Source organism: Mesoplodon bidens, assembly GCF_964165515.1.
Source record: "Mesoplodon bidens genome assembly, chromosome: X".
Taxonomy (NCBI): domain Eukaryota; kingdom Metazoa; phylum Chordata; class Mammalia; order Artiodactyla; family Ziphiidae; genus Mesoplodon; species Mesoplodon bidens.
In genome coordinates this window covers 99,215,039-99,242,616 of record NC_138163.1, presented here as the reverse complement: position 1 = coordinate 99,242,616, position 27,578 = coordinate 99,215,039, and the positions used below count along the sequence as shown (strand labels likewise).

At 41.2% G+C, this 27,578-nt stretch overlaps 2 protein-coding genes and 1 long non-coding RNA gene across 7 annotated transcripts in view; 1 reads left to right on the top strand and 2 right to left on the bottom strand.

Annotated features, from left to right (window-relative positions):
• LOC308609167 overlaps positions 1–2,645 on the bottom strand; it is a 107,263-nt gene extending 104,618 nt beyond the window's left edge. The window contains exon 1 of the long non-coding RNA XR_014014272.1: positions 2,474–2,645. This is a non-coding gene — a long non-coding RNA (uncharacterized lncRNA). The remainder of the gene's footprint in view (positions 1–2,473) is intronic.
• Positions 2,646–2,828: 183 nt separating this feature from the next.
• Positions 2,829–27,578, top strand: part of LOC308609188 (KRAB domain-containing protein 4-like) — a 27,139-nt gene continuing 2,389 nt past the window's right edge. The window contains exons 1-5 of one of the 4 annotated variants that reach the window (XM_081222758.1): positions 2,829–4,960; positions 5,279–5,592; positions 7,115–7,241; positions 7,560–7,658; positions 11,220–11,490. In XM_081222758.1, the coding sequence (XP_081078884.1) occupies positions 5,503–5,592; positions 7,115–7,241; positions 7,560–7,658; positions 11,220–11,236 (333 nt within the window). In that variant the 5' untranslated portion in view covers positions 2,829–4,960; positions 5,279–5,502 and the 3' untranslated portion in view covers positions 11,237–11,490. The other 3 variants (XM_081222755.1, XM_081222757.1, XM_081222756.1) reach the window with 3 other exon arrangements.
• LOC308609189 (zinc finger protein 268-like) overlaps positions 23,809–27,578 on the bottom strand; it is an 18,952-nt gene continuing 15,182 nt past the window's right edge. For both annotated transcript variants that reach the window (XM_081222760.1, XM_081222759.1), the window contains one exon: positions 23,809–23,924. In XM_081222760.1, coding sequence (XP_081078886.1) covers positions 23,860–23,924 — 65 coding nt within the window. In that variant the 3' untranslated portion in view covers positions 23,809–23,859. The remainder of the gene's footprint in view (positions 23,925–27,578) is intronic.

Genomic DNA, 27,578 nt, shown 5'->3' with positions numbered 1-27,578 from the left:
GGTTAGAACTCTGAGCTCTCACCGCCAAGGGCCCGGGTTCATTCCTGGGTCCTGGGCAAAAAAAAAAAAAAAAAAGACGTTTTCAGTGGTGACCCTGGGCAAGGTTGGTGGCGAAGGGGAGGGAAGAACACAGTGCAGGAAGGAGTAGCATTGGCACCAGCATGCTCCCTAGTGTTGCGGAGAGGACAGCAGAAATTGCCACGGTAACCAAGCAGGACCCTATAGGCCTTCCCGGGACAGACCCCTCCCATGTCCTCCACCTGCTTCTCATCTGTAGAAAAACTTTAGCCTCCTTGGTCTTCCCCAAGTTTCAAAGAATAATTTAATCAGAGAAGTGAGAAAATGCAGAAACAGAGGAAAAGTCAAGCAAGACAAAATAATAGTTTAGCCATTAAACAAAGTCAAGGACCTTTAGTTCCTCCCCAAGGGCTATAGATAATCTTCGGAGCCATATCCTGTGACCTGTTTTGCAGATACTGAAACCCCCATCAGGTGGAAGACCTTAAGTGCATGCTGACCACAAGCACGTAGACCCCAGACTGGTTGGAAGCAGAAGGTTGATGAGGTTGACTCCCCGATTACCTCACCACCAACCAATCAGAAGAATGTCCATGAGCTGATCACACATCCCACAACCTCCTGCCTCACTCTGTCTTTAAAAACCCTTCCCTGAAAGCCATCGGGAGTTCAGGCCTTTTGAGCACTAGCTGCCTGGACTCCTTGCTTGGCGCCTGCAGTACACGCTGTACTTTCCTTCACCACGACCTGGTGTCAGTACATTGGCTTTATGGGGTGTGGGTGAGTGGACCCAAGTTGGCTTTGGTAATACCACCACTTACCAGGTGCCTGCCTTAGGACACATTCTGGGCTGGGGGCGCTAGAGATGTGCCTTTAAACAATGCTGACAGCCTGTTGGGATGTGTGGTCTTTAGCTATGACGTAGAAGAGGCCCAAAGGGCCGGTAAGTGGTGGAGCCAAGCCTTCTCTTCTACGGATCGGTAGATCCCAATGGCTGGGTGGAGTGTGGGCTGGAAGAACACCTTGGCATCTTTTTTTGGTTCCTGGATGCCCACGTCACACTAGGAAATGCTGGCACGGCATGAGCAACAACTGCACACCCTTTGCCCGCCCCTTCTCTTTCTGAGAAAGCACTCATTCCTGCAGAGTCAGGATATGGGGAGCGTCTGACCAGGGCCAAGGACCAGGTCTTTCTGCAGCTGGGGGTTTCTCTACTGTCCTCAGGACACTGTCATACTAACTCTATTAACTTTCTCCTGCCTCCTGACAGGGGTGTCAGAAAAACTTATCAGGTCACCTCTCTTCTGGAAATAAATAGGTTAGCATCCCTAAACCTGGCCAACATTTAAGAAGGTACAAAGAATCACAGTGGGGGGCAAGTCCCCAGTCACGTGCCTGACAGAAAACAGACTCTTCTCCCGGGACTTCTACACAACACTGGGACAGAGTCACTTCCCAGGAGACCTCCAGGTTGTAGATTTGGGCAATGATTCATCCAACCAACCTGGGAATAACACACATGCCACCACCTCCTCAGAGGCGAAAGGGAAAGACAGGGAGAAAGCAGTATGTTCAGATGGAAGAGTAAAGAAATGTATGTTGGATTCCATGACTGCTTTTGTCACTTGCTTCTCTCAACAGTGCCTGGCACGTGTTGGCTGTAGCACAGAAGGAATTGGGTGTACTGAGCCCAGACCCTGCCTTGCCCAGTCCACGGAGTTCTCCTTGGTGACCAGCCAGGTACCACAAGCACACGGCACACACTTGGCCTCTTTCCCCAGACCCCGACAGGGAACAGAAAACTTTCCTCAAGGGCACTCCAGGACTTTTAGCAGGCCATGTTGCCACTGGCTGGCATCGTCAGAGAAACAGCTCTCCCCCCACTTTATGCTGTGCTTTCAAACAGGCAAAGCCCAGATTCTCCAAGGATCCCCAAGGTCCCAGAAACCGGAGTTCCTCGATTTATTTCAGGAGAATCAGACATCATGGTTTCCTCCTCATTTGTGCATGCTGCCTGCCCTGCAGCCCAACTCCCAGCCCCTCCTCCATGCTGCTTCCCCGACTGAGCCTGAACCCTGCTCTCTGAACCCTGGCCTGAGACCAGAGCCCGTCTCTGACGGCTCCACCCCGCGCCCAAGATGGCCGCGCCCATGTGCCGCCGTGGAGGCAGCAGGCACGACTACCGCTTTCTTATTCTGAGGATCTAAAGAAAGAGGAGAGCGTGGCTTTGGAAGATGGAGGGGCGGGAACTCCCCAGGGAGCACAGCAACAAGGAGGCCCGGCCGCGCGGGAGAACGGACTGGGAGAGCGGGCCTCGGCCTCTGAGGCGGCGGACTCGGATCGCCACGACAGTCCGCGCGGAGCCCGCTCGCGCCCCGCCGCCCGAGACGCCTCCCCAGCCTCTTTTACGACTCGTCGCGGAAAATGCTGGCACGCTCTCGTCGCTCCATCTAACCTCAGAGGGAACGACGTCAGAATCCTTTGTCCCTGAAAGGCGCCGTGTTGCCCATTGGCTGTGTTGTCCCCCGCCCCCAAAGCCCGCTCCTGCGCGTGCACAGCGCTCGGGCTCCCGGGGAGACGGCGAGCGGAAGTGCCCTGCTGACCCCGAGGGCGGTGCGAGTTGACGCTTGCGGTTGTTATCTGCCCTGAAACCTCGGGTTCCAGGCGGTGGAGTAAGGGGAGGCAGAGTTGGGGATGGGCTGGATGGGGAGGTCGGAGGGGCCTTGGGCAATGAGGTCGCGCCCCTGGGGTGTTGAGTGACAGGGCCGCGGTGGTGAGGGGAGGGGGCGGGGCTACGGGAGTCAGCGAGTGATTGGTTCATTGCTTGATTCATTCAGCCACCGTTTACTCAGTGCCTAGTAAATGCCGGGCACCCCTGTGTTTCACAGTAGTCTGTTCACAATAGCCGTGTGAGTAGGTACTAGGACGCTCTTTGTTTTACAGAGAGAAAGCAAGAACAGAAAGGCTGGGAAACCTAACCAAAGTCACACAGTAAAGTGGAGGGATCCTTTTTCTTTTTTCGTTTTTTCGGCATAACGCTTATGCCTTTCCGACAAACGCACCCTAAATGTATCACTTTGCTGGCTCACTGTCTGTCTCTCCCCTGCTAAGAGTATGGCTTCGCAAGATGGGGCAACTCTGAAGTTTTGTTCACGTAGAACAGTAGAACCCGTAGAACAGTAGAACAGGCACACAGTAGGCCCTGACCTCTTATGAAACGCATAAAAGCGGCAGAGCAGGTGGCCAGTTTCGTTCCAGAGCCCAGGCCTTATCGGGCGGTAATTGAGCTCTTACTGAATGTCAATGCTTAAAACTAGAGTGAGGCACTGTGCCTTCTGGGGGCAAGGAAAACTTTGGGGTTTTCCTCAACTTCGCTCCATCATGGAGGTTGCTAATTGCATCGCCTGTGTGGCCGTTGCCTTTCCAGGGTCAGGGTTCATAACTGAGCCCACAGCTCAGCAGCTTCAGATACCAGCTGATCTGCCATGGGCTTCCTTAGTTAGACTACAGAAGACCCAGTCTGAGGCCTGAGAAGGAGGTGAGCTCCTCGGGTCAGAGGCAGAGACATGGTCCTGAAGTGATGGTCCCAGCAAAGGTACCTTTGTCTTTGAATCCTTGGGTCCTGCCTCCTTAGAAATAAAATAGCTCCTCTGAGGGGAGTTGGAAGAGGAGCGCCAGCCCAGACCCCAGGGGCAGAGGGGGAAGGCTCACAGGACAGACCCAGATGCTCTGGTTAGAGGGAAGGGGCTCACAGGATAGCAGGTCCTGGAAGAACTGGACCTGCAGTGCCCTCTGTCCCTCCCTTCAGCTGAGAGAGAGCCAGGCTGCCTCGGTGACTCAACCTCTAGCCACCATCAAGAGCTGTGTGATGCTGGTCAGTTGAACCCCTATCGGAGGAGAGGGATGAAAGTTACAGACGGATGGAGGGACGCTGCCCTGCTGTAGTGCCTGCAAAGGCAGGATCAGGCTGGAAAGATTGACCCCCTGCCTCACAGGACTTTCTCCACTCCTGACACATTTGTGCACACACCATATACTTCCCTCTTGTGCCATGGGCTATTTTTGTTTTGTTTGTTTGTTTTCTGTTTTTGGCCACCCCGCGCGGCATGCGGGATCTTAGTTCCCCAACCGGGGATCGAACCTGCGCCCCCTGCGGTGGAAGCACAGAGTCTTACCCACTGTTTGGCCAGGGAAGTCCCCTGGGCTATTTTTGCATTTGAGTCAGTCCCGTTGTATAAACAACCCACTTACCTGTAGCAGAAATGTTGACTCTCCTCTACCCTGACTAGATGACCAAAGAGGTGTCTTTGGATTCTGTGTGTCTGTGACCTTTCAGCGTGGTCTCTGGGTAGGCCATCACCTAGCTTTGCTGCCTCTCATTTTGATGCTAGTAACTGGGTCTGGGAAGTGACTCATCAAGCTGCATCTTGCTGAACCCTGCTGTCCTGATCCTAAGGCAGGGATTGCTACAGTAGCAATGGTTAACAGAAGCTCCTTGCTGAAACTGCGTTTTGAACACCGCCAAATAAGGAAGAGCATGGCGATCAAATGGACATAATGGGAAATAAGGAAGTATTGGGGCGGGAACAGAGTGGCGGTGGCCCACTGAAGGGCGGAAGGAGCCTGGCCCAAGGTCAGTGGTTTCCAGCTCCATGTGGACCTGACCAATGCCTGGCCCTTAACCTCCCTCTCCCCACTCCTTCCCTCCCTCCTCGCCCCTCCCTTCTGCCCTGCGCTCAGCTCTGGTTTGTCTCCTTCCTCCAAACCACAGCAAGCTGTCCCTGTCCTCCAGACTTTGCTCAGGGTCTATCACCTCCAGGGCTCAGTGTGATAATAGGTGACTTGTAATCATTTCTCCTTTTTATTTTACTAGTAAATGATATTGGGAAAAATGAAAAAATGCAAGTAAATAAAAGAGGAAAGGTGGAATCACCACTGGAAAGTAAGCAGTGTCAACGTTTTCATAAATGCTCTTCTGGACTGCTCTTCCTCAATAAATACATATTGCTTAACAAAGGAGATCGCACTGCACTTGCTTTCTGGTAACCTACTTTTAAATATGTTAAGAAATGAGAACGGGATTGCATTGCATTTTTAAAGCCCACGTGGTATTTCCCATGTTGTGTGTCTAAGTTTTGATCTGAGTCCCCTTTGCTGGAGGTTTAGTTGCTTCCAAATTGTTGAGTGGTGGAAACACCTACAGTTAACATCCTTGTAGCCTGTGCTTATTTATGACTGCCTTTTTATGATAAATTTCCAGGCACAGAATTCCTGAGAGAAAGGAGATGTCAGGTTGTTAATGGCTTCCGAGGAGATGTCTTTAATCACAAGTCATAAATCTGTCCAGGAAGAGAAAATAAATTCACGTGGGAAACCCACAGGATCTTAGCCGTGTCCCAGGGGAACAGGCTGGAGCTACCAGGCCACGTGTCCAGATCATCCCCGGGCAAGAGTGATTGTTATTAAGCTGCTGATGGTGGTCTCATGGCTGTGTGCACTGATCGGGACCCTCCTAATTCTGCCTTCGTAGATCTCCATCCTTTGTCAGGGCAGAGCCAGATGGCCATGTCCCAGGTGAGTTCCTAATTTGCCCCCTACTTTGTCTCCAGTGAATTTGAGGCAGCGATTAGGAAATTATATTGCAGCCTTGAAAAATCTATTAGTCCCCTCGGCTCTGGCTGTTTTCTGTTCAACCTGTCATCCACCTCAGATTCTCCAGTCCTTCCCCTCCCCACCAAAAAAAAAGAAAAAAAGGAATAAGGAAAGGTAGGAAGGAAAAGACTTTTAAAATCTACTTCTTACTCTTGGAACTGCTCTTCTTCCTTTTTTTCTTTTCCTTCTCAGAGAAGATTGTTTAAATACATAGACTCATCTTGCTTTTTCTCTTTCTTCACTTTCAGTTCACTTTTTGCTTTTTCATTATTGGAAATAATGAAAGTAAATCCATGTCTCATGTTCCAATATGCATAAAACCAGTATCCAAAAGATCCCTACTTCTTCTCTCCCCAGTACCACATCTTCCTCACAGATGCCCACTGTTAACAATTTGGTGATAAGGTGCTGTAGATGCATTTACATCAATTTAACTAAAGATAGACATATATGTAACATGTGTTTTTGCACAAGTGCCATCACACTCCCATACCCATCTTGCTTTTCCCACCTGATTATATTCTGGGTGTTGTTCCTCATCAGTACATAAAGATTATTTCAGTTCCTATTTCGTGGTATAGAAGTATCATTTAATGATTTCTCTATGAATGGATACTTAGATTTTTAATTTTCTTTTTCTATTATATACAGTGCCTCATGAACAACTTTCTATGTATCTCTTGGCCCATTAGTACAGGTATTTATGGAGAATACACCTGGAAGTAGGATTTTTGAATCAAAGGTGTCCATACTTTAAATTTGCTCTTCCAAATCCTGGGCTAATTGCTGCTTTCACAAAATTTTAAAGACCAGATAATTTCTGTGTTCAACTTTTCCAGGCTGTTAAAAGATGAAAAGGAATCCAGTACATGTTATGATGCCAGTTAACTTAAATTCAAAGAAGATACTACAAAAAAGCAAAAAGTGAAAGAGCACTTTCACTTAAGAATATGGATGCCAAAATTCTAAAAACATGTTCTGAATAGAGCATTAATAAATTGAATTGAGTATTTTAAAAAGTACTCTGTGCATATGGTAAAAAATTCAAACATAACTTTGTTCATCAAAAGGTGAAAAATAATTTTCCCTCTCACCCTGTCTTTGTGTCTCCTTCATTTTTTTCATGCATTCTTCCGAAAATCATGTGTGCCTATTTATCTATCTTGATATAAGAATCCCTTTTTCTTTTTATTTTCTTCTTTTCGCATATTACAGCACATTCTAGTCCTTTTCATGATCATTCCATTTCACTGCTCAACCCCAGGTTTTCTCACCTCTGCCCTCTTGACCTTTGGGCAAGATAATGCTGTGTTGTGGAGGGCTGCCACGTGCATTGGAGGATATTTAGCAACATCGATGGCCTCTACCCTCTAGATGCCAGTGCCCCACCCCCCACTGCCCCCCTTGTTTTGACAGTGGGCTAAGGAGGAGTGTGCTGTTGCAGGGAACCTTGACCTTCAGGGACGTGTTTGTGGACTTCACCCTGGAGGAGTGGCAGCAGCTGGACGCCACTCAGAAGAACCTCTGCAGGGATGTCATGCTGGAGAACTACAGCCACCTGGTCTCCGTGGGTGAGGGACCCTCCACAGGGTGACTGGAACACACCCCCTCACGTCTCCCTCTCTCTCGGCTGCTGCAGCTCAGGGGCGTCTGGGCCCTGAATGAATCGGGCCTCAGGCTCACGGTCAAGAATTCATAATGGCGTTTGCACCTTGCACGGGATGTCTGTGCTCTCACCTTCTCTGTGGATGGTCTGCACTGAGGGCCCGCTAGCTGGGCTCACGGGGCAGTCACCGAGGCCAGACCATCTCTGCCCTGCGAGGATGGGCCTCGGTTCCGGAATGCCTCATGTGTCAATAACAAAGTCCTCTGTCATTTCCCCTTAACAGGATTCCTCGTGGCCCAACCAGGTGGGATCTTCAGGTTGGAACAAGGAGAAGAGGAGGCCAGGATGGCAGCTGGAGAAAGCCCAACACGGAGATGTCCAGGTGAGCCCATGCCAGGCCAGTTGGGCCAGGGCAAGGGGACCTGGTGGGTCAGGGAGAGCTTGGCCTCGGGGGCGCGCCCAGGAGTTCTCAGAAACCCCAGACTTGGGGACACAATTCGGGTCTGATGGAACGAGCTGCCGTGATATCCACATGATGCCCCACCTGCTGGCCCTCTGCAGCTCCTTGTTCTTGGGGTTCAGGCAGAAGCAGCCACTGCTGTTCTGTAGATCCCGTCTCCACCTTCCAGCTTCTGGGTGGCTAGGGAGACGTGCCCAGCCTTGTCTCCTTCCTCCTCCCTCTCCTTTCTGGAAGCTGTTGGGACTTTCCCCATCCCTTGGGCATTTGCGTGTTCATCAGAAGACAAGCAGATGGAGGGGTGATGTTTCCTCTTTACTTGGCATACTGTGGGCCCTCGAAGTCTGAAATGCAGAGTCTTTAACCTCAGGGAAATTATCCTACCTGGTTTACTGGAGTTGGGATGGACAAAAAAGCTTTGCTAGTGACCTTCAGCTCTACCAGGCCAAGTACCACCATGTCCTTGTCTGCCCTCACTTTGTGGTTAAACAGTGTCAACTTCACACAGGTTTCTGTTTTCTTATTTCTCTGAGGCTCTTCCAAATATGACTTGATTCCGCCTGTTGTTAGATTCCTCCTCTTGTCAGTACTTCCCTCCCACTCAATTATTTTGTCTTTTGTGTTATCTCTATTAAAAAAATAAATAAACTTGAGAGCATATTACTCCCACGATGGCATGCTTCAGTGAGTAGTGTCTCAGTTCTGGACAGAGCTGCTTCTTTCCTTTTCTGTTGTTTCTTTGTTTTTGCTCAGGGCCCCTTATCCAGAAAGTCTTCAGACATTGGTCTTCCTCCTTTTCTCTCCCACTCACAGTGGCCACTCAGTGGCCCCCTCCCGAAGAAGTCTGTCTGGAGCGCTGTAACTATTCACTGTGGTCTGTGGACCAGCAGCCTGGGCATGGCCCGGCCTCAAAGTAGAAGTGCAGACTCTTGGGATCCACCTCAGATTTACTGAATCTGAATCTGCTTTTCAACAGCTGTTTAGAGTTTAGTTTCACAGCTGCAGCTGTAGTCAGACGCGGGCCCAGCTGATCCCAGGTGACTCCCCAGCTGTCTTTCCCAGAGCCCACTCCTGCCCGGCAGATGCACCCTCTCACTCAGAGCCTCCACAGTTGTGCTGGCGTATGCACCCACCTCCCTGTACCTTCTCCCAGGGACTTTTTGGGCTACAGTTCCCTCTATATTGCTCTGTCAATCCCATATCTGCTGCCCTGTAGAGATTCATCAGGGTTTCTTGTCTGGTAATGGCATGCCTTATCCTGCTTCCAGTGTTTCCAAGAAGGAGGAAGCAAACTCAGAGGCACCTTCCACCCTTTGAGTCACCTTTCCCTTATATTATAAGCTGTATTATATTAAAAGTGTCCCATGCACATGTTCAGTCTAAGCCTGCAGAACATAATGGAGTACAAAGTAATCTCGGTGAATTCCCAGTCACACCTCCAAGCACAGCTTGTTTTCAAGGTTTTTGTTTTTAATCCCTCTCATGTGCACCTCCATAGGTCCAGCGTATACCTGCACACCTGCATTTCTAGAGCTCTCAGTTTTCTCTCCCCTCTATGAAAAAATAAGGATTTACCCCAATTACACCTCGGCCTTCTGCTCCCCTGTTCTTCTCAATGTTTGTTAATTTTTTATTTTTTGTTTCTTTGTTAGCTACATTTGTAACTTTAAATAACGTAGCTAAACTTCTATGTTTGCATTCCATTTGGTAACTTTTTTAAAACCTAGCCAAGTGCCTGTGGCTTTTTTCTCTGCCTGGAACACAAACCTCTAGAGGCGAGAGCCTGCATCTTATTCTCATTCATTCAGGTGCGGGGCTGGTCGAAGCACTGGATAAGTATTGCTTTCATTGTTTTGGACCAGAGCAGAGGAAGGTTTGTTATTCTCCCACAGCCCAGTGGTGAAGAGCTTGGGCTTTGCAGCTCACAGCCTGGATTCAGATTCTGGCTTCTTCACTCACAAGCTGTCACTTTGCACGCGTGGCTGAGCCTTTCTCTGCCTGTTTGTAGAATGGGGCTAATGCTAGAATTTACAGGATTGTCAGAATTTAATGAGTTGATGAATGTAAAGCACCAAAAAAGGTGCTTGGAATAAGGGAAGTTCTCAATATATATTATCACTCTTTTTATTATTGTTATTAGCCATACAGAATATTTTTTAAATGTAGTGGTTGTCAACTGGAGGTGTATCACATAGTGACCTGTGGAACCCTTGGGATACTCATGAGTAGGCCCCACCCTCTAGAAATTGTTTCAGAAATCTGAGGTAGGCCTAGTTATGCACGTAGTGAATAACACCCCAGATAGTTGTGAAGCCCATGTCTAGTTCAGATTCATTGCTTTAAATGTCCGCTGAGAAGGGTTCAAAGGACTGGGAGACTTAGCAAGGCCATCACCTAGGAGCACAGGTCATGTGGGATGGAAAACAGGAGCGCAACAGCTTGGTTCTCTTCCCCCATTCCTCCATTCTTTAAGCTACTTCAGGGCCTGTATTCTCCTCTGGCCCCTGGATGAAATCTCTGACAGGTCTCATAAATTCTCTGGTCATTCTGAGATAATAAAAATCTTCTATCAAGATCCAAGTATCAAGAGTAGCCTCACTGTCGTATTTATTATTTTAAGTTTGTTGAGCTTTTCACAGAAAGAACTTTTACCTTTGTTAATTTTCTCTATTGTGTTTTCCGTTTTCCTTTTACTTTTATTTCTACTCCTACTTCTTTGAGCTTACTTTGCTGTTCTTTATCAGCTCCTTTTTCCCCCAACATTTTATTATGAAAATTTTCAGATAAAACAAGCAAAAGAATTATGGTTTGAACATCCATATAATACCACCTGGATTTTACAATGAATGTTTTGCTATATTTGCTTTATCTCCTATTTGTGTACTAACTCCTCGTTCTTCCATCAATCTCCCTTATTTTTTGTGTGGGATGCATTTCAAAGTAAGTTGTGGAGATCAGTACGCTTCACACCTAAATATTCCCACAGGCATATCATTAACTAGAATTAAATATTTGTTAGTATTTTTTCTATCCTTAATGCTTAACAGGTAGTTTAATAAAAGGAAATGCATAAATAGCACAATATGATAGTGGGTTGTGTATGGTAATGTTTTAACGTAATTTCCATATGCATTTTCCATGTATTTTCATGATATATTTATTCTGATGTAACTGCATTCTTTTCTTTAAAATGAGGTTTATTGAGGTATAATTTATATACCATGAAGTTCACCTCTCTTAAGTGTACAGTTCATAGGTTTAACAAATATATAGTCATTTAAACACCACCACCATCAAGATATTGGACATTTTCATTCCCCCTAAAACATTCCCTTGTTCCCCTTTACAATTAAACTTCTCCCCTACTCCCACACCTGATCTTGTTTCTTCTTCTAGTTTTGTTTTTTCTAGAATGTCATATAAATGAATCTTATAGTATGTAGCCTTATGTATCTTGCTTCTTCCATTTACCTTAATGCTTTTTAGGTTCATCCGTGTTGTGACATGTATCAGCAGTTTGTTCCTATTTGTAGCCGAATGATACTCCATAGACCAGGGTATGCACTTTTGAATTTTTTCCAACTTTTGGTTATTATGAAAGAAGCTGGTATGAACATTCATGTTCAGGTCTTTGTGTGGACATATATTTTCATATTTCTTAGGTAACTACCTAGAGTGGGATTGCTTGGTCATGTGGTAAGTGTATGTTCAACTTCACAAGACGCTACCAAACTGTTTTCCAGTGTAACTGTACCATTTTGGATGCCCAGCAGCAGCATATGAGAGTTCCGATGTTTTGCTACCTTGCCAGCACTTGGTATTATTAATATTGTTAGTCTTTCTTTCTAGTAGCTGTATAAGAGTATCTCATTGTGATATTAATTTGCATTTCTCCAGTAACTGATGTTCAGCATCTTTTCATGTGTTTATTTGCCATCTATACATCTTTGGTGAACTGTTTCTTGTAATCTGTTGCCATTTTTGTTATTATTAAGTTGTGAGAGTTCTTTATATATTCCGGATGCAAGCCCTCTATCAGCTATGTGTTTTCCAAGTTTTTACCCCCATGCTGTGGCTTGATTTTATCTTAACAGTGTCTTTCCATAAAAAGACATTTTTAATTTTGATAAAGTCCAGTTTATCAAGTTTTTCTTTTATGGTTCATGCTTTTTGTGCCCTATATAACAATTCTGTAACCCAAGGTAACAAAGATTTTCTCATATGTTTTATTTCAGAGGATTTATCATTTTAGCTCTTATATTTAGGCCTATGGCCAATAATGAGATGGATATTTTTACCTGGTATGAGGCAAGGGTCATTGTTTTTCTTCTTTTTTTGACATATGCATATTTAATTGTTCAAGCAGCATTTTTGGAAAGACTGTCTCTTCTCCACTGATCTACCTGGGCACCCTTGTCAAAAACAGTTGAGCACATAAGCGTTGGTCTATCTGCCAATACCGCACTGTCTTAATTACTGTAGCCTACATTAAGTGTTCACATGAGGTACTGTGAGTCTTCCAACTTTGTTCTTCCTTTTCATAATGTTTTGGTCCTTGATATTTTCATATAAATTTTAGAATCAACTTGCCAATTTCTGCACAAAAGCCTACAGGGATTTTGTTTGGGATTACTTTGAATCTGTGGGTCATTGAAATACTAACAATACTGAGTGTTCCGATTCACAAACATAGTGTATCTCTCAATTTATTTAGGTCTATAAAAATTCATCTCAGTAATATTTGGTAGTTTTGAATGCATAGGTCTTGCATAGGGAATGCAACTGCGATTTAAATACTTCATTTTAAACATATCTATTTGCTTTTTGTCAATATCTCCTGTGGGTTTTTTTTTTTTAATTTAGTGGTTGCTCTGGGGATTAAGATATACATACTTAACCCTTTCACCACTTGTAGTTATATTTTAACTCTTCAAGTCATATGTAGAAGGTTTATAGTAATATAGGTCTCTTACCTTCCCTCCTTTATGTTATAGGTTTTCAAATGTATTATATCCACATATATTTTAAACCCCTCAGATGATGTTATAATGTTTGCTTTCAACTGTCATACATACCTTAAAGAATTCAAAAGGAGAAAAATAGTCTCTATATTTACCCAGATATTTTACCATTTCTGTTGATCTTTATTTATTCCTGAAGTTCCACGTTTCCCTCTGATATGATTTCCCTTCACCCTGAAGAAGATCCTGTATCATTTCTCTTAGAACAGGTCTGCTGGTGACAAGATCTCTTACTTTTTGTTCTCCTGAGAATTTTAAAATTTTGTCTTCATTCTTGAAGAATATTTTTGCATCAGTGTAAAATTCTGGGTTGACATTTCTTTTCCTTTAGTACTTTTAGGATGTTCCATTATCTTCTGGCCTCCATTGTTTCTGATGAGAACCTCACAGTCATTTGAATCATTGTTTCTTCACATGCAGTGTGCTTTTTTTTTCCTGGCTATATTCAAGATGTTTTCGTTAACTTTGCATTCCAGATATTTGATTGTCATATTTCTGGGTGTTTCTTTGAGTTTACGTTGTTTTTGGTATGCTGAGCTTCTTGAATCTGTCAATTTATGTCTTTCTCCAAATTTGGGAAGTTTTTTGGCCATTATTTCTTCAGACCTTTTTTTCTGCACTAGTCTCTTTTCCTTTGAGGACTCCAATGACATGAATGTTGGACCTTTTGATATTGTCCTAGGAATACCTGATGCTGTATTTCTTTCTTTTATTTTTCCAAATTTTTTTGTCTCTACTCCTCACCTTGTCAGGTTGGATCATTTCTGTCAGTTTAACTCCAAGTTCATTGACTCTTGCCCCTGTCATCTCTGTTCTGCTGCTCCGTTCATCCCATGTGTTGTTTTTGTTTGTTTTTAATTTCAGATATTGTCTTTTTTAGTTCTAAAGTTTCAATTTCTTTTTTTTTTTTACAGTTTCTGTATCTCTGTTGAGAACTTCTGTTTATCCATTCATTTCAAGTGTGTTTGCCTCATAGAGCTTAGTTTCAACAGCTGCTTAAATGTCTTTTGTATTTCCAGCATCTGTCATCTGTTGATTATCTTTTCCCTTGAGAATTGGTCACATTTTGCTAATTGTTTGTTATGTTGATTAATTTTGGATTCTATCTTAGATAGGGGTGATTGTTTTGTTCCTTTTAATCTTTGTTTATCATGTAATAAACCTAGTTAGATTCAAACCACTAGTTTTGTCTTGCCTTCTGTGGGTGTTGATTCCGGTTGGTTCGCTGTTCAAAGCCTTTGCTGTGCTTGTTTGCATCTGTGTTGTGTATGCACCATTTGGGGGTTAATTTGAGACTTTAGTCTTGAGTGATGGTTTAAGTCTTTGTGCAGTTTTCAGAGCCTTTGCTCTCCTGTTTTACGGTTGTCTCCATGCATTTGTCACTCAGGTGTTAGACTTGAGCTGTGGTTGAAATCTTAGTTTTGTTCAGTTCTTAAAGCTTTGGTGTGAGGCTTTGCTTTCCCTTGTACACACAGCTCTTGGATGAGCTCAGGACTTCTGGAGTTTTGTATGCCGTTGGGACAGAGTCTTGTGAAAAAAGAGCAGGGACAAAAAAGAAACTCACTGGTGTATGGGCTGCTTCTCCACTTTTTGACTCACCTTCAGAGTCTACCTGCTTTTTTTCTTTTTAACTTGTCAGAGTCCTAAGTAGCTGCTTTATATAATTTGTCCAGAGTTTTTAGCTGCAATAATGAGCAGGAGACAGGGGCTGTAGTAGACATACTCCACTGTGGCTAGAAATGGAAACCTTGATTTCATTCGTTCTTGCTTTTTTCTTTATTATTTCTGTTCTTCTGCTAGTTTGAATGTAATTTTCTCTTTTCCTAGTTTCATAAGGTAGAAGCTTAGATCACTGATTTGATAGCTTTCCTTTCTAATATAAGCATTGTGAATGTTATGACTGCCTCTAAGTACTGATTTAGCTGTTTTAGCCTGTGTATTTGTGGTGTTACTGACATACAAAAAAAATGCATGTATTTAAAGTGCATAATTGGATAAGTTTTGACATGCACACACCCAAGAATCCATCACCACAGTCAAGATAGTGAAGTCATAGAGTGAGCTAGGAAGTATTCCATCCCCTCTTTAGTTCTTTGGAAGAATTTGTATGGAATTGGTGTTATTTCTTCCTTAAAAGTTTGATAGAATTCCCCAGCGAACTCATCTGGGCCTGGAGTTTTCTTTGTGGGAAGGCATTAAACTACAAGGTCAATTTCTTTAACAGATATTGGGTTATTCAGATTATTTCTTCATGAACAAACTTTGGTAACTTGTCTTTCAAGGAGTTTGTCCATTTCACCTAAGTTGTCAAATGTATTGGCATAAATTTGTTCACAATATTTCCTTAGTATCCTTTTAATTTCTGAGGGTGTGTGGTAGTCTCATTTTAGTTAAAAAAAAGTCTAATCACATGTAGAAGTGAAAACTATGAACTTCATTTAAAGGGAAATCTCTCCCCCAGCTAATGCCTGCTTCAGTGCTTCAAGCTGGAGTTTTTAGTAGCAAAGGAAGCATGCTCAGCTTTTTCTTTCTTTACTCCCCCTCACTCCCCTACGCAACAACTAGGCCAGCTCTGGCTCCTTGGGTGAAGCAAGTGTGGAAGGAAGGACATACAAAGGACAAAAACAGTTTGCCCTAACCGATAAAGATGTGATCTGATATCGATGCCCTCTGCATGTGGCAGATTTCCAAAGACTGATTCTTCCTGTCCCTGGCATGTTTATGGTTTCCTTGGAGACGTCCCAGCTAGGAACCTTGACTGCAGTTTCCTCAGTATAGGCAGTGCCTCTTTTCCAATAAATTATTTAATATATCTCCTCCCCACCCTCACCCTGCAGCACCATTGTATACTTCCAATCTCTTTTTGCTGAGGTCACCTGGATACTAGCAGAAAGCTCTCTCTCCAAAGTAACCCAATCCTGTTCCTATCCAGAGGGTCCACATCTAGCTTGTGGAGTATGTGTGTGTGGTGGGATCTGCACCTTGGTCTCTTCACCCCCCATGCAACCTCTTTTCTGCGGTCACAGACTGCCTAACCCTGCCTGTCACCTGTAGAGTTTTTCTAGGTGCAAATCAGGTGCCAAGTCCCCTGCATCCCCAAAACTCTACTGGGCCTATATCAAGCAAGTTGTCTCCTTGAAGTTTTTCTTCCTAGATTAGGGCTGAGGCGAATGCACTCCTCCCGTCCCTATTGTTAGAGAAAATGCCACAGCTTTCCAACAGCTCTCTCTGAAGAAAGTTTCTTCCTCAGCTTCTTCAACCTTAATACTCATAGTTTTAAGGTGTCTGTTACTGCTGAGGGACATTAAGTGGTTTTGGCCTACTCATTTTAAGTCCTGCAGAGGCCTCTGGACTGGGGAAGCACTTGGTAGTATTTTATTACCAGCCTTTGAAACAAAAAGAGTGGGGTTTTCAAAGTGTTTTTATTTTCTTGTGATGAGAACTTTTAAAAAATTGTTTATAAAACAATTTCATAATAGATTTTTTAATTGAGGTATAGTTGATTTATGATGTTGTGTTAATTTCTGCTGTATGACAAAGTGATTCAGAGATACATATACACATACATATATGCATTCTCTTTTATATTCTTTTCCATTATGGTTTATCACAGGATATTAAATATAGTTCCCTGTGCTATACAGTAGGACCTTGTTGTTTATCCATTCTATATATAATAGTTTGCATCCACTAACACCAAACTCCCACTCCATCCCTCCCTCACCCCCCTTCCCCCTTGGCAACCACAGGTCTGTTCTCTATGTCTGTGAGTCTGCTTCTGTTTCGTAGATAGATTCATTTGTGTCATATTTGAGATTTCACATATATGTGGTATCATATGGTATTTGTCTTTCTCTTTCTGACCCTACTTCGCTTAGTATGATAATCTCTGGGTCCATTCATGTTGCTGCAAATGGCATTATTTCATTCTTTTTTATGGCTGAGTAGTATTCCATTGTATGTATGTACAATATACATACTTCTTTATCCAAGTGATGAGAACTTTTGAGATTCACTCTCTTAGCAACTTTCAAATGTGCAATACAGTATTATTAACTATAGTCACCATGCTGTTACATGGGTTTTAATAAATATCATGTTAAACCAATTCCCTAAGAGCATGGATTGCAGCTGGGTGGGCAGATGTAGCTTCTCAAATATCTGAAACTTCAGCTTTTGAACAGGAAGTGTCAATGTAAAAATGCAAAGCTCTGTAACCTTATGCAGCCATACTGATGATACAGACAATGCATGACTCAGACCAGTGCTGCCCAATAGAACATTCTGCAGTGATGGCACTGTTCTCTCTCTCTAGAATTGTAGTATGGGCACACTTTTTACATTCTGGTAATCTGGTAAGTATGAGTTGGTATCTTATTATAATTTTCGTTTCCCTGATTATGAGTAAAAGTATTTGTCAGTTCATATTTGGTGTTAACTGTTTGGATTTCCTCTTCTGTGACTTAACCTGTGCATATCCTTTATTTGTGTTTTTGTTGGGGTGTTTGTCTTTTTTGATTTATATAGATTCCATTTTTAAACATCTTTATTAGAGTATAATTGCTTTACAATGGTGTGTTAGTTTCTGCTGTATAACAAAGTGAATCAGTTATACATAACACATGTTCCCATATCTCTTCCCTCCTGCGTCTCCCTCCCTCCCACCTTCCCTATCCCACGCCTCTAGGCAGTCACAAAGCACCGAGCTGATCACCCTGTGCTACGCAGCTATTTCCCACCAGCTATCCACTTCACGCTTGGTAGTGTATATATGTCCATGCCACTCTCTCACCTCGTCACAGCCTCCCCCTCCCCCTCCCCATATCCTCAAGTCCATTCTCTAGTAGGCCTGTGTCTTTATTCCCGTCTTACCTCTAGGTTCTTCATGACATTTTTTTTTATTTCTTAGATTCCACATATATGTGTTAGCATACGGTATTTGTTTTTCTCTTTCTGACTTACTTCGCTCTGTATGACAGACTCTAGGTCCATCCACCTCACCACAAATAACTCAATTTCATTTCTTTTTATGGCTGAGTAATATTCCATTGTATATATGTGCCACATCTTCTTTATCCATTCATCTGTTGATGGACACCTAGGTTGCTTCCATGTCCTGGCTATTGTAAATAGAGCTGCAATGAACATTTTGATACATGACTCTTTTTGAATTATGGTTTTCTCAGGGTATATGCCCAGTAGTGGGATTGCTGGGTCGTACGGTAGTTCTATTTGTAGTTTTTTAAGAAACCTCCATACTGTTCTCCATAGTGGCTGTATCACTTTACATTCCCACCAACAGTGCAAGAGTGTTCGCTTTTCTCCACACCCTCTCCAGCATTTATTGTTTGTAGATTTTTTGAATATGGCCATTCTGACCGGTGTGAGATGATATCTCATTGTAGTTTTGATTTGCATTTCTCTAATGATGAATGATGTTGAGCATTCTTTCATGTGTTTGTTGGCAATCTGTATGTCTTCTTTGGAGAAATGTCTATTTAGGTCTTCTGCCCATTTTTGGATTGCGTTGTTTGTTTTTTTGTTATTGAGCTGCATGAACTGCTTGTAAAGTTTAGAGATTAATCCTTTGTCAGTTGCTTCATTTGCAAATATTTTCTCCCATTCTGAGGGTTGTCCTTTGGTCTTGTTTATGGTTTCCTTTGCTGTGCAAAAGCTTTGAAGTTTCATTAGGTCCCATTTGTTTATTTTTGTTTTTATTTCCATTTCTCTAGGAGGTGGGTCAAAAAGGATCTTGCTGTGATTTATGTCATAGAGTGTTCGTGTGTAGTCAATATCTTTTCTTTATCTTGGTTATTGCTGTTGTTTTTTTAATAGAAGTTTTCATTGTAATTAGATTGATCAATTTTTTACTTTGTGCTTTTTGTATAATTTTATGTAACTTTTTTCTGACTGAGCTCATAAAGATGTTGTCATATAATTTTCTTCTAAAAGTTTCAAATTTTGCTTTTTATTTTCTTAAAATCTGCCTGGAATTTATTTTTATATAACTCATGAGAAAGGAAACTATTACATCACCTTATTTCCCCAAGTGGACATCCACTTGTGTCATGCTGCATACTGAACCCTTTCAACAGTGGGGTATGATGCCCCTTCAGCTACAGGTCAAGTTCCATATCCATGTGGGTCTGTTCCCAGGCTATTTTGTTCCATTGGTCTGTTTGTCCCTTTGCCATTTGCACGTTTTTATAACTTTATTCTAATGAGTTAAAGTATGTAAAGCACTTAAAAGTGCCTGATACTGAGTGAATGCTATATAAATGTCAACTGTTACACACACCATTCTTACTGTTACTGATGTTGTAAATAGTTGGTGGGATGATTCTCCTTATCTCTTTGGACCCTTTGGTCTTCAAATAGGAATCATAGGATTAGTTTGTGAAGTTCCATGGAAAACTAGTAGGGATTTCAATTGCAATTGCACTGTGTTTGGAGATGAGTTGGAAGTAGGTTGGGGTTTGGTATCTTTATTGAATTTTCCCATCAGTGAACTCTTACTCAACCTGTGTTTTCTGCCATTTAGTAATGTTTTGAACTTGTCTTCAGGAAGTGCTTGCACATGTTTTGTTAAATTTATTCCTAGATACCTCTTAGGTGTTATTGCAATTGTGATTGGGATCTTTTTTCCTATTATGGTTCCTAATTGGTTAATACTAATGTATGACAATGCAGTGATATTTATATATTCAACTTGTGTACAGAAACCTCTCTGAATGCTTTTATTAATACTAATAGTTTTTAGATTCTCTTGGGTCTTCTGTGTAAACAATTATCTTCATAAAAACAATTTTGTATTTTCCTGTCCAATTATACATTTTCTTTTTCTTCTCCCATTCTATTAGTCAGGGCCTGTAGTACAGTGTTTTAGATACAGTGATAGCGAATTCCTTGTTTGTTTCTGACTCTAATGGAAATAACGATGAGGACAATGCTAGAAATGTAATGATAGTCAATGTGTGAGCACTTGCTGTGTGCCACAAATGCAGTATTCTGTGTGCTTTGTACACATTACAGAGTTTAATCCTCCAAATGACCCTGTAAAGGAGACTGGTTGTTATCCTCATTTTATAGATGAGAAACTGAGGCACAGAGAGAAAATGTAACTTCTAAAACTTTCACCATTAAGTATATTTGCTGTGGTTTTTTGAAAGATACCTTTCATCAAAAGCTCCTTTTATATCCCTAGTTGACTAAGACTTTTTTTTAACATCTTTATTGGAGTATAATTGCTTTACAATGGTGTGTTAGTTTCTGCTTTATAACAAAGTGAATCAGTTATACATGTACATCTGTTCCCATATCCCTTCCCTCTTGCGTCTCCCTCCCTCTCACCCTCCCTATCCCACCCCTCTAGGTGGTCACAAACCACCTAACTGATCTCCCTGTGCTATGCGGCTGCTTCCCACTAGCTATCTATTTTACACTTGGTAGACAATGGAATATTACTCAGCCATAAAAAGAAATGAAATTGAGTTATTTGTAGTGAGGTGGATGGACCTAGAGTCTGTCATACAGAGTGAAGTAAGTCAGAAAGAGAAAAACAAATACCATATGCTAACACATATATGTGGAATCTAAGGGAAAAAAAGGTCATAAAGTACCTAGGGGTAAGATGGGAATAAAGACACAGACCTACTAGAGCATGGACTTGAGGATATGGGGAGGGGGAAGGGTAAGCTGTGACAAAGTGAGAAAGTGCCTAAGACTTTTTTAAAAAAATCATGAATGTGTGTTGTATTTTCTCAAATGCTTATTTTCTGCATCTATTGGGAAGATAATTTTTTTGTCCTTTCATCTATTAATGTGGTGGATTATACTAATAGATTTTCTCCTGTTGAACTGTTCTTGCATTCCTGCACTAAACTCTACTTAGTTGTAAAACATTTTTTAAATTAATTGAATTCAGTTTACTCATATTTAATTTCAGAGTTTTCCGTTAATGTTCAGAAGTGAGACAAATCTTAGATTTTCTTTTCTTATACTCTACTCTTACTCTGGTATCTATGGTTACCCTAGCTGCATAAAAGAGACTGGGTACTCTTTCCTTTTTTTTTTTTTTTCCTAGTTTCTGAAACTGCACTGACTGAAGTATACCTGTTCTTAAGAGTTTGATAGCAATCATTTACAACAACATCTGGATAAGAGGCCCCTTTTTAGGGCAAGACTTTTGATTACCTAGTGAATTTTATAATTATTTTAAATAATTACTGATTTATTCATGTTTTCTGTATCTTCTGTCAATTCTGGTCATTTTTTTAGACAATTATTTTTCATCTGAGATTTCAAATTTACTGACCCAAGGCAGTAGTCTCTTTTGATTAAAAAAAGTTTAATTTTTATCAAATTAAATCATGCCCGAGGTTTAAAGAATAAAATAAATGTGATAAAACTATAATGAATGTCAAGGGCATGATAGTGTACTTGGTCTTAGCCAAAAGGCTGAGAAGCAGTCAGGGCATGACAAACATAAAAATTCAGAATAGTGATTATCTGAGAAGAGAATGAAATGGGCACATGAAGAACTTCAAAGGTAAAAATAATTTGTTTTTTAATGAGTGATGGATGCGCAGATACTTTTTGGTATCTCTGTTCTTTATAATTTACATATATCTTACAAAAATTATTTAAAATTTTCTTCTTTGGAAGATGAAGATTTAGCTCACTTCATTGTTTTTGCCACTCATACACATACAAACACACAAAGACTTCTTTTTTGAATTTTTTTTCTTTTTTATTGAAGTATAGTTGATTTACAATATTATATTAGTTTTAGGTGTACAACACAGTGATTTGATATTTTTATAGAATACTCCATTTAAAGTTATTATAAAATATTGACTGTATTCCCTGTGTGTACATTACATCCTTGTGTCGTATTTATTTTATACCTTGTAGTTTTTATCTCTTAATCGCCTGCTCCTATCTGGCCCCTCCCCCTTCCCTTTCCCAATTGGTAACAACTAAATTGTTCTCAGTATCTGTCAGTCTGTTTCTGTTTTGTTATATTCATTTGTTTTAGTTTTTAGATTCCACATTTAAGCAAAAACATATGGTATTTGTCTTTCCCTGTCTGACTTATTTCACTAAGCATAATACCCTCCAGGCCCATCCATGTTCTTACATATGGAAAAATTTCATTCCTTTTTATAGCTAAGTAATATTCCATTGCATGTATGTGTGTGTGTATGTATGTGTATGTGTGTGTGTGCGTGTGTGTGTGTGTGTCTTCCTTATCCATTCATCTCTTGATGGACACTTAGGTTGCTTCCATGTCTTGGCTATTGTAAATAATGCTGCTATGAACATTGACATACGTGTATCTTTTCAAATAGTGTTTTCGTTTTCTGCAGATGTATACCCAGGAGTGGAATTACTGGATCATATGGTAGTTTCTATTTTTGACTTTTTGAGGAACCTCCATAGTGTCTTCCATAGTGGCTGAACCAGTTTGCATTCCCGCCAACAGTGTACGAGGGTCCCCTTTTCTCCACATCCTCCCAACATTTGTTATTTGTGTTCTTTTTGATGGTAGCCATTCTGACAGGTGTGAGGTGATATCTCATTGTGATTTTGATTTGCATTTCCCTGAGGATTAGTGATGTTGAATATCTTTTCACGTGCCTGTTGGCCAACTCTATGTCTTCTTTGGAACACAAATACTTCTTGTTCTCCCATGTTCCCAATATGATTATACCATAAACTTGGTTTACGTCAGTACTACTGTTTACAATATAATGACCATATAAACACTATAGACAGCTTAGCCATGTAGTCATCTATGATTAATTTACCTTTTCTGCATAACTTTTAGTTTCATTTGGTTAAAAATTGTCTTGTTTCTTTCATTTGCTTCTTTTGCTATGTACTTATCACCAGTTTAACTTAAACATGACCAGTTGACTACAGTGATTCTGAATGCTTTCAGAGCTTCAAGTGTCCCATCAATGTCATACCCCTGAGTTTCTCCGGAGGCCTCTGACCACTTCCTTCTGGGTGGATTATCCTCATTCCTGTTTGCTCAGCTACCATCCTGACATCTCTTCACCATCATTCTGGGAATTCCCTCCACTTTCTGCATTGTTGGATTCCTTCGTTTGCTTTATGCCATGCCTTTTTCCACATTTCACTGGAGCACATTCTTCCAGTACTTTCCTAAGAAAGAATGTAGGTCCATGGGAGGTAAATTTTTTGAGCTTTTTGAATATCTGAAAGAGTTGAATCCTCATCCAAGATGGAGAGTTGAGCTTGGTTGGGGTAGAGTTCTAGGATGGACATTTCTTTCCCTTTTACTTTTGAAGGCATTGTTCCATTGTCTTCTGATTGTAATTTTCCTTTTGAGAACTCTGAAGCCTATTCTGATTATTGATACTTGGTATCATTTTTTTTCTATCTGTAAGCTTGTAAGATTTTTTTCCCCTTTATTTCAATGCTTGCTGACATTTCTTCACGTGTCCTAATAGGGGGTTCATTTTCACCAGCATTGCTGGGCACTTGGTAGAGGAGACAAGTCCCCGCAGGGATAGTTGCTCCTTTCTCGTGCAAAGCCAAGATGCTACAGGGCTAGACAGCTGCAATTCAAGTCCAAGCGGCAAGTAAGGCTTTTTAGAAAGCCCTTTTTACTTTGTCTGTGGGAGATTCCAAATTGACCCACTAAAAATAGGCACCGCCAGGCATCTAGTCACCCAGAAGAAAATCAGGTGTTCAGTGCCCCAAGCAGGCAAAAATCATCTTATCAACATAGGGAACATTCCACAATCTGCATTCCCAAACTTCAGGCAGGAGCCAGGCCTGACATGTTAACACTTTGCTGCACATTACCTTTACTGGTGCTGTTTATTTCTTCATGGGGATTGGAGTTACCAGATACTGTCCCTTCTTTCTTGGAGCCGAGCTCCAATTTAGGTCAAGTAGTAACAGTACTCTGGAGATGAGGCTTTTGGTGGAACTCCCTTCAGTTGCTGTGACAATGCCAGTTTTCACTGCTTCCGGACCACAGAGCTGAGGAGCCAGGGGTTTGGGGTGGAGGTGGGGGTGGGGGAAAGTAGCACCAAGTGGAAAACCACACACTTGGCTGCTCTTAGTGAGGTTCACTGGTTCTTCTTGAATAAATGCTTTTTAATCTGTTGTGTGCCTTTGATTAATTTCCAAAGTCCTGAAATGACAGATTTTGATAATTTTGCCAGTATTTTCATTGCTTTTATGGGGAAGAGGATTTACTAAGGTCCTCACTCCACTGTTCCAGAAGCCCCGCCTTAAGGCATTTCTCTTAAAACTGCAGAAAAGTATAGAAAATCATAGTCATAACAAATACCCTTGTAGTTACCTCCCAGAATTAGCAAATGCTAAGATTTTGTCATTTGGTGGCGGTGGTTTTTTGTTTATAAAAGAACTAGAGGTTTACAATTAAAGGTGAAGCCTCCCTTTTCCTCTCCTGAATCCTGCTCCCTTCATTCCCACCCCAGGCAAACAATATCATGAATTTGGTGCGTTATCTTTCTAACCCATGTTTTTAAACTTTTACTACATAAATTTGCATCTGTAATCAGTATAGCATTCTTTTTTGTAAATTTACCAGATTAGTGCTCTAGAACCATAGGGGTCTTTCTACAACTTTTTTTCAGTATTCAGTGTTACCCTTTGAGTTTAGCTATGCTGATATGTTAGATTTAGTTCATTCATTTTTCACTCCTGCATAGCATTCCAACATCTGAGTATCACAGTCCATCAATCCAAGCCTCTATTGCTGGGCATTTGGTTGTTTCTAATATCTTGTTGCCATTCTTTTACATGTACATATTTGCAGAATTTCTCTCTGGTATAAGTGGAATACATAGTAGGGTATATACGTTTTCAACATTACTAGATGTATAACCTTTTTTCTGTCATAAATAGAAACAATTTGCCTTGTATATTTAAGAGTTTTGCATCTATGTAAGTGAAATTCCTTTATAATATTGTCATATTCTGTCCTTACTTGCTTTTGGCATCCAGGTCATTCTGTTTTGTATAACATAAGCATTGTTTCACCAATTTTCCTTTGGTTAAGTGCCAGGTATATTTCTATGATTTTATTTTCAACATTTCTTTCTTTTTGCTCTAATTGTCTTTTGAAAACTTACAGCTGATTTTTAAAAGTACAATTTAATATGGTTGGCCTATAATTAATGGGGTTAATACTTATTTATTGTACTACTACTTTATTTGTATTTCTTACTTTATTGTATTTTCTAGATATCCTGCTTTTCCTTTACCTCTTTTTTCCTGCCTTTGCTGGATTTTCTTTACCCTCCCCCCTGCCTTTTTCCCCTTTGGTCATTTTCCTCCTGAATAATTCAATACTAAGCATTATTCTTAGCAGGCTTTGTGTGTGGCAAATTCTCTGTCTTTTCTTGTCCAAAAACATCTTTTTTGTCATCTTTCATTGCAATAATTTATCTGGGGATAGAGTTCTAACGTGACATCTTCTCTTAGGACTTTGAAAATATGTAATCTTTTGGCTTCTTTTTTAGCTGATGAAATCTATTGCTGACTTAATTGTTTCTTTATAGGTGATTTTTAAAATTTCTTCATGGTAGCTTTCAATACATACTTTCTTAAAGTCTTACAGTTACACAGAACTGTGGCTAGGTGCAGATTTGCTTTTATTTACCACACTCAGGACTCTGGACATTTAAGAGTAGGATACATGCCTTTCTTCCATACCAGAAAACTGCCAGTCATTGTTTCTTCAAATATTGCCTAGATTGCGGGTCCCCCAAGACCACTACCACATTCAGAGATTCTCGAGAGGGACTCCCAGGACTTGGCATCTAGTTGTATTTACAGCTAAAATTTATTACAGTGATATAGTAAGGATATACAACTAGAGCATAAGGGAAAAAGACATTAGCAGAATCTGGAGGACTCCATGTACAGGGTTCCTTATGCTCTCTCCCTCCCACCTAGGGTCACACAGGGCACACTTCTCCCAGCAGTGAAAGTGCAGCAACATGTGTGTGATGTTTATGCCCAGGGAAGCCCATTAGAGACTCAGTCAGCATCCTCACATCACAGACTGCCTAGCACATACCAAACTTCCAGACCCCCAGAAGGAAAGGAAATGTTCTGCTTAAATCACATTGTTTGTACAAGCAGCCGTATCAGTTAGGCAGTGGTGGGGACATTCCTGAACTCCAGATTCCCAGATGGCAGCCAAGGGCCAACCTTGCAAGCTGCCCTTTCTAAGTATAGCAGTCTCAGGGTTGCTCTGTTAACCCGTTTCTTGGCATATTGCCCCATCTCCCTTTTTCTCTAGTCTTCTATTTGGATTTGCTATTAAACCTATTTTGGAACTTATAATTTCTCTATTTCTCTTACCATATTTCCATTGTTAGCTCTTCATGCTACACTTTGGGTGATTTCTCAAGATCTGTCATCTAATTTGTTAAATCTGTCTTTATCTGTGACTAGATAGAAGTAGTAGTTAGAAGTTCAACTTCTATCTACTGTTCAACCTCTTTATTTAGAGTTTAAAAAATAATGCCTGTATATAATTTTCCCAGTTTTTTCCCCCATAGTCTAGTTCTTACCTTATTTCTTTGAATAGTTGAAATATATTTATTTTGAAGTTCACATGGTTCTACTAGCTACAGTTCTAGGAATAGGAGTATCTTTAAATGTATCTGCTGATTCTCTTTCATGATGGGTCATTTCCTTGTGAAGTTGTTAATTTTTTACTGTGAACTCTTCAGTGAAAATTGGTATTCCATAGATATTCTGTGATTCCTAAGCTATAAAAACACAAGAATATATCTTTTGGAAAGCTTGCCACTACTAGGAACCTACTAATACAGGACCAATTTTTAGTTTAATTTTTCAGCTTATGGGCTCTGTACTACACTTATAATCATTTACGTTGAGTTACAGAACTAGGCTTTTGATTTTTTTTAATTTTATTAAAGTATAGGTGATTTACAATGTTGTGTTTAATTTCTTCTGTACAGCACAGTAACTCAGTTATACATATATATTCTTTTCCATTATGGTTTATGACAGGATATTGAATATAGTTCCCTGTGCTATACAGTAGGACCTTGTTGTTTATCTATTCTGTACATAATAGTTTGCATCTGCTAGTACCAAACTCCCAATCCATCCCTCCCCCATGCCCCCTCCACCTTGGCACAGAAACCCTGGAACAGACCACAAGTCTGTTCTCTATGTCTGTGAGTCTGTTTCTGTTTCATAGATAGGTTCATTTGTGTCATATTTTAGATTCTACATATAAGTGATATCATATGGTATTTGTCTTTCTCTTTCTGACTTCACTTAGTATGATAATCTCTAGGTCCATCCATGTTGCTTCAAATGGCATTATTTCATTCTTTTTATGGCTGAGTAATATTTCAGTGTGTGTGTGTGCATGCCACATCTTCTTTATCCATTCATCTGTCAATGGACATTTAAGTTGCTTCCATATCTTGGCTATTATTAATAGTGCTGCTATGAACATAGGCATGCATGTATCTTTTTGAATTATAGCTTTGTCCAGATATATGCCCAGGAGTGGGATTGCTGGATCATATAACAACTCTATTTTTAGTTTTTAGAGGAACCTCCATACTGTTCTCCATAGTGGCTGCACCAAGTTACATTCCCACCAACAGTATAGAAGGGTTCCCTTTTTTCCACATCCTAATGCAGCTTTTGTTATTTGTAGAATTTTTAATGATGGCCATTCTGACCGGTGCGAGGTGGTACCTCACTGTAGTTTTGATTTGCATTTCTCTAATAATTAGCGATGTTGAGCATCTTTTCATATGCCTAT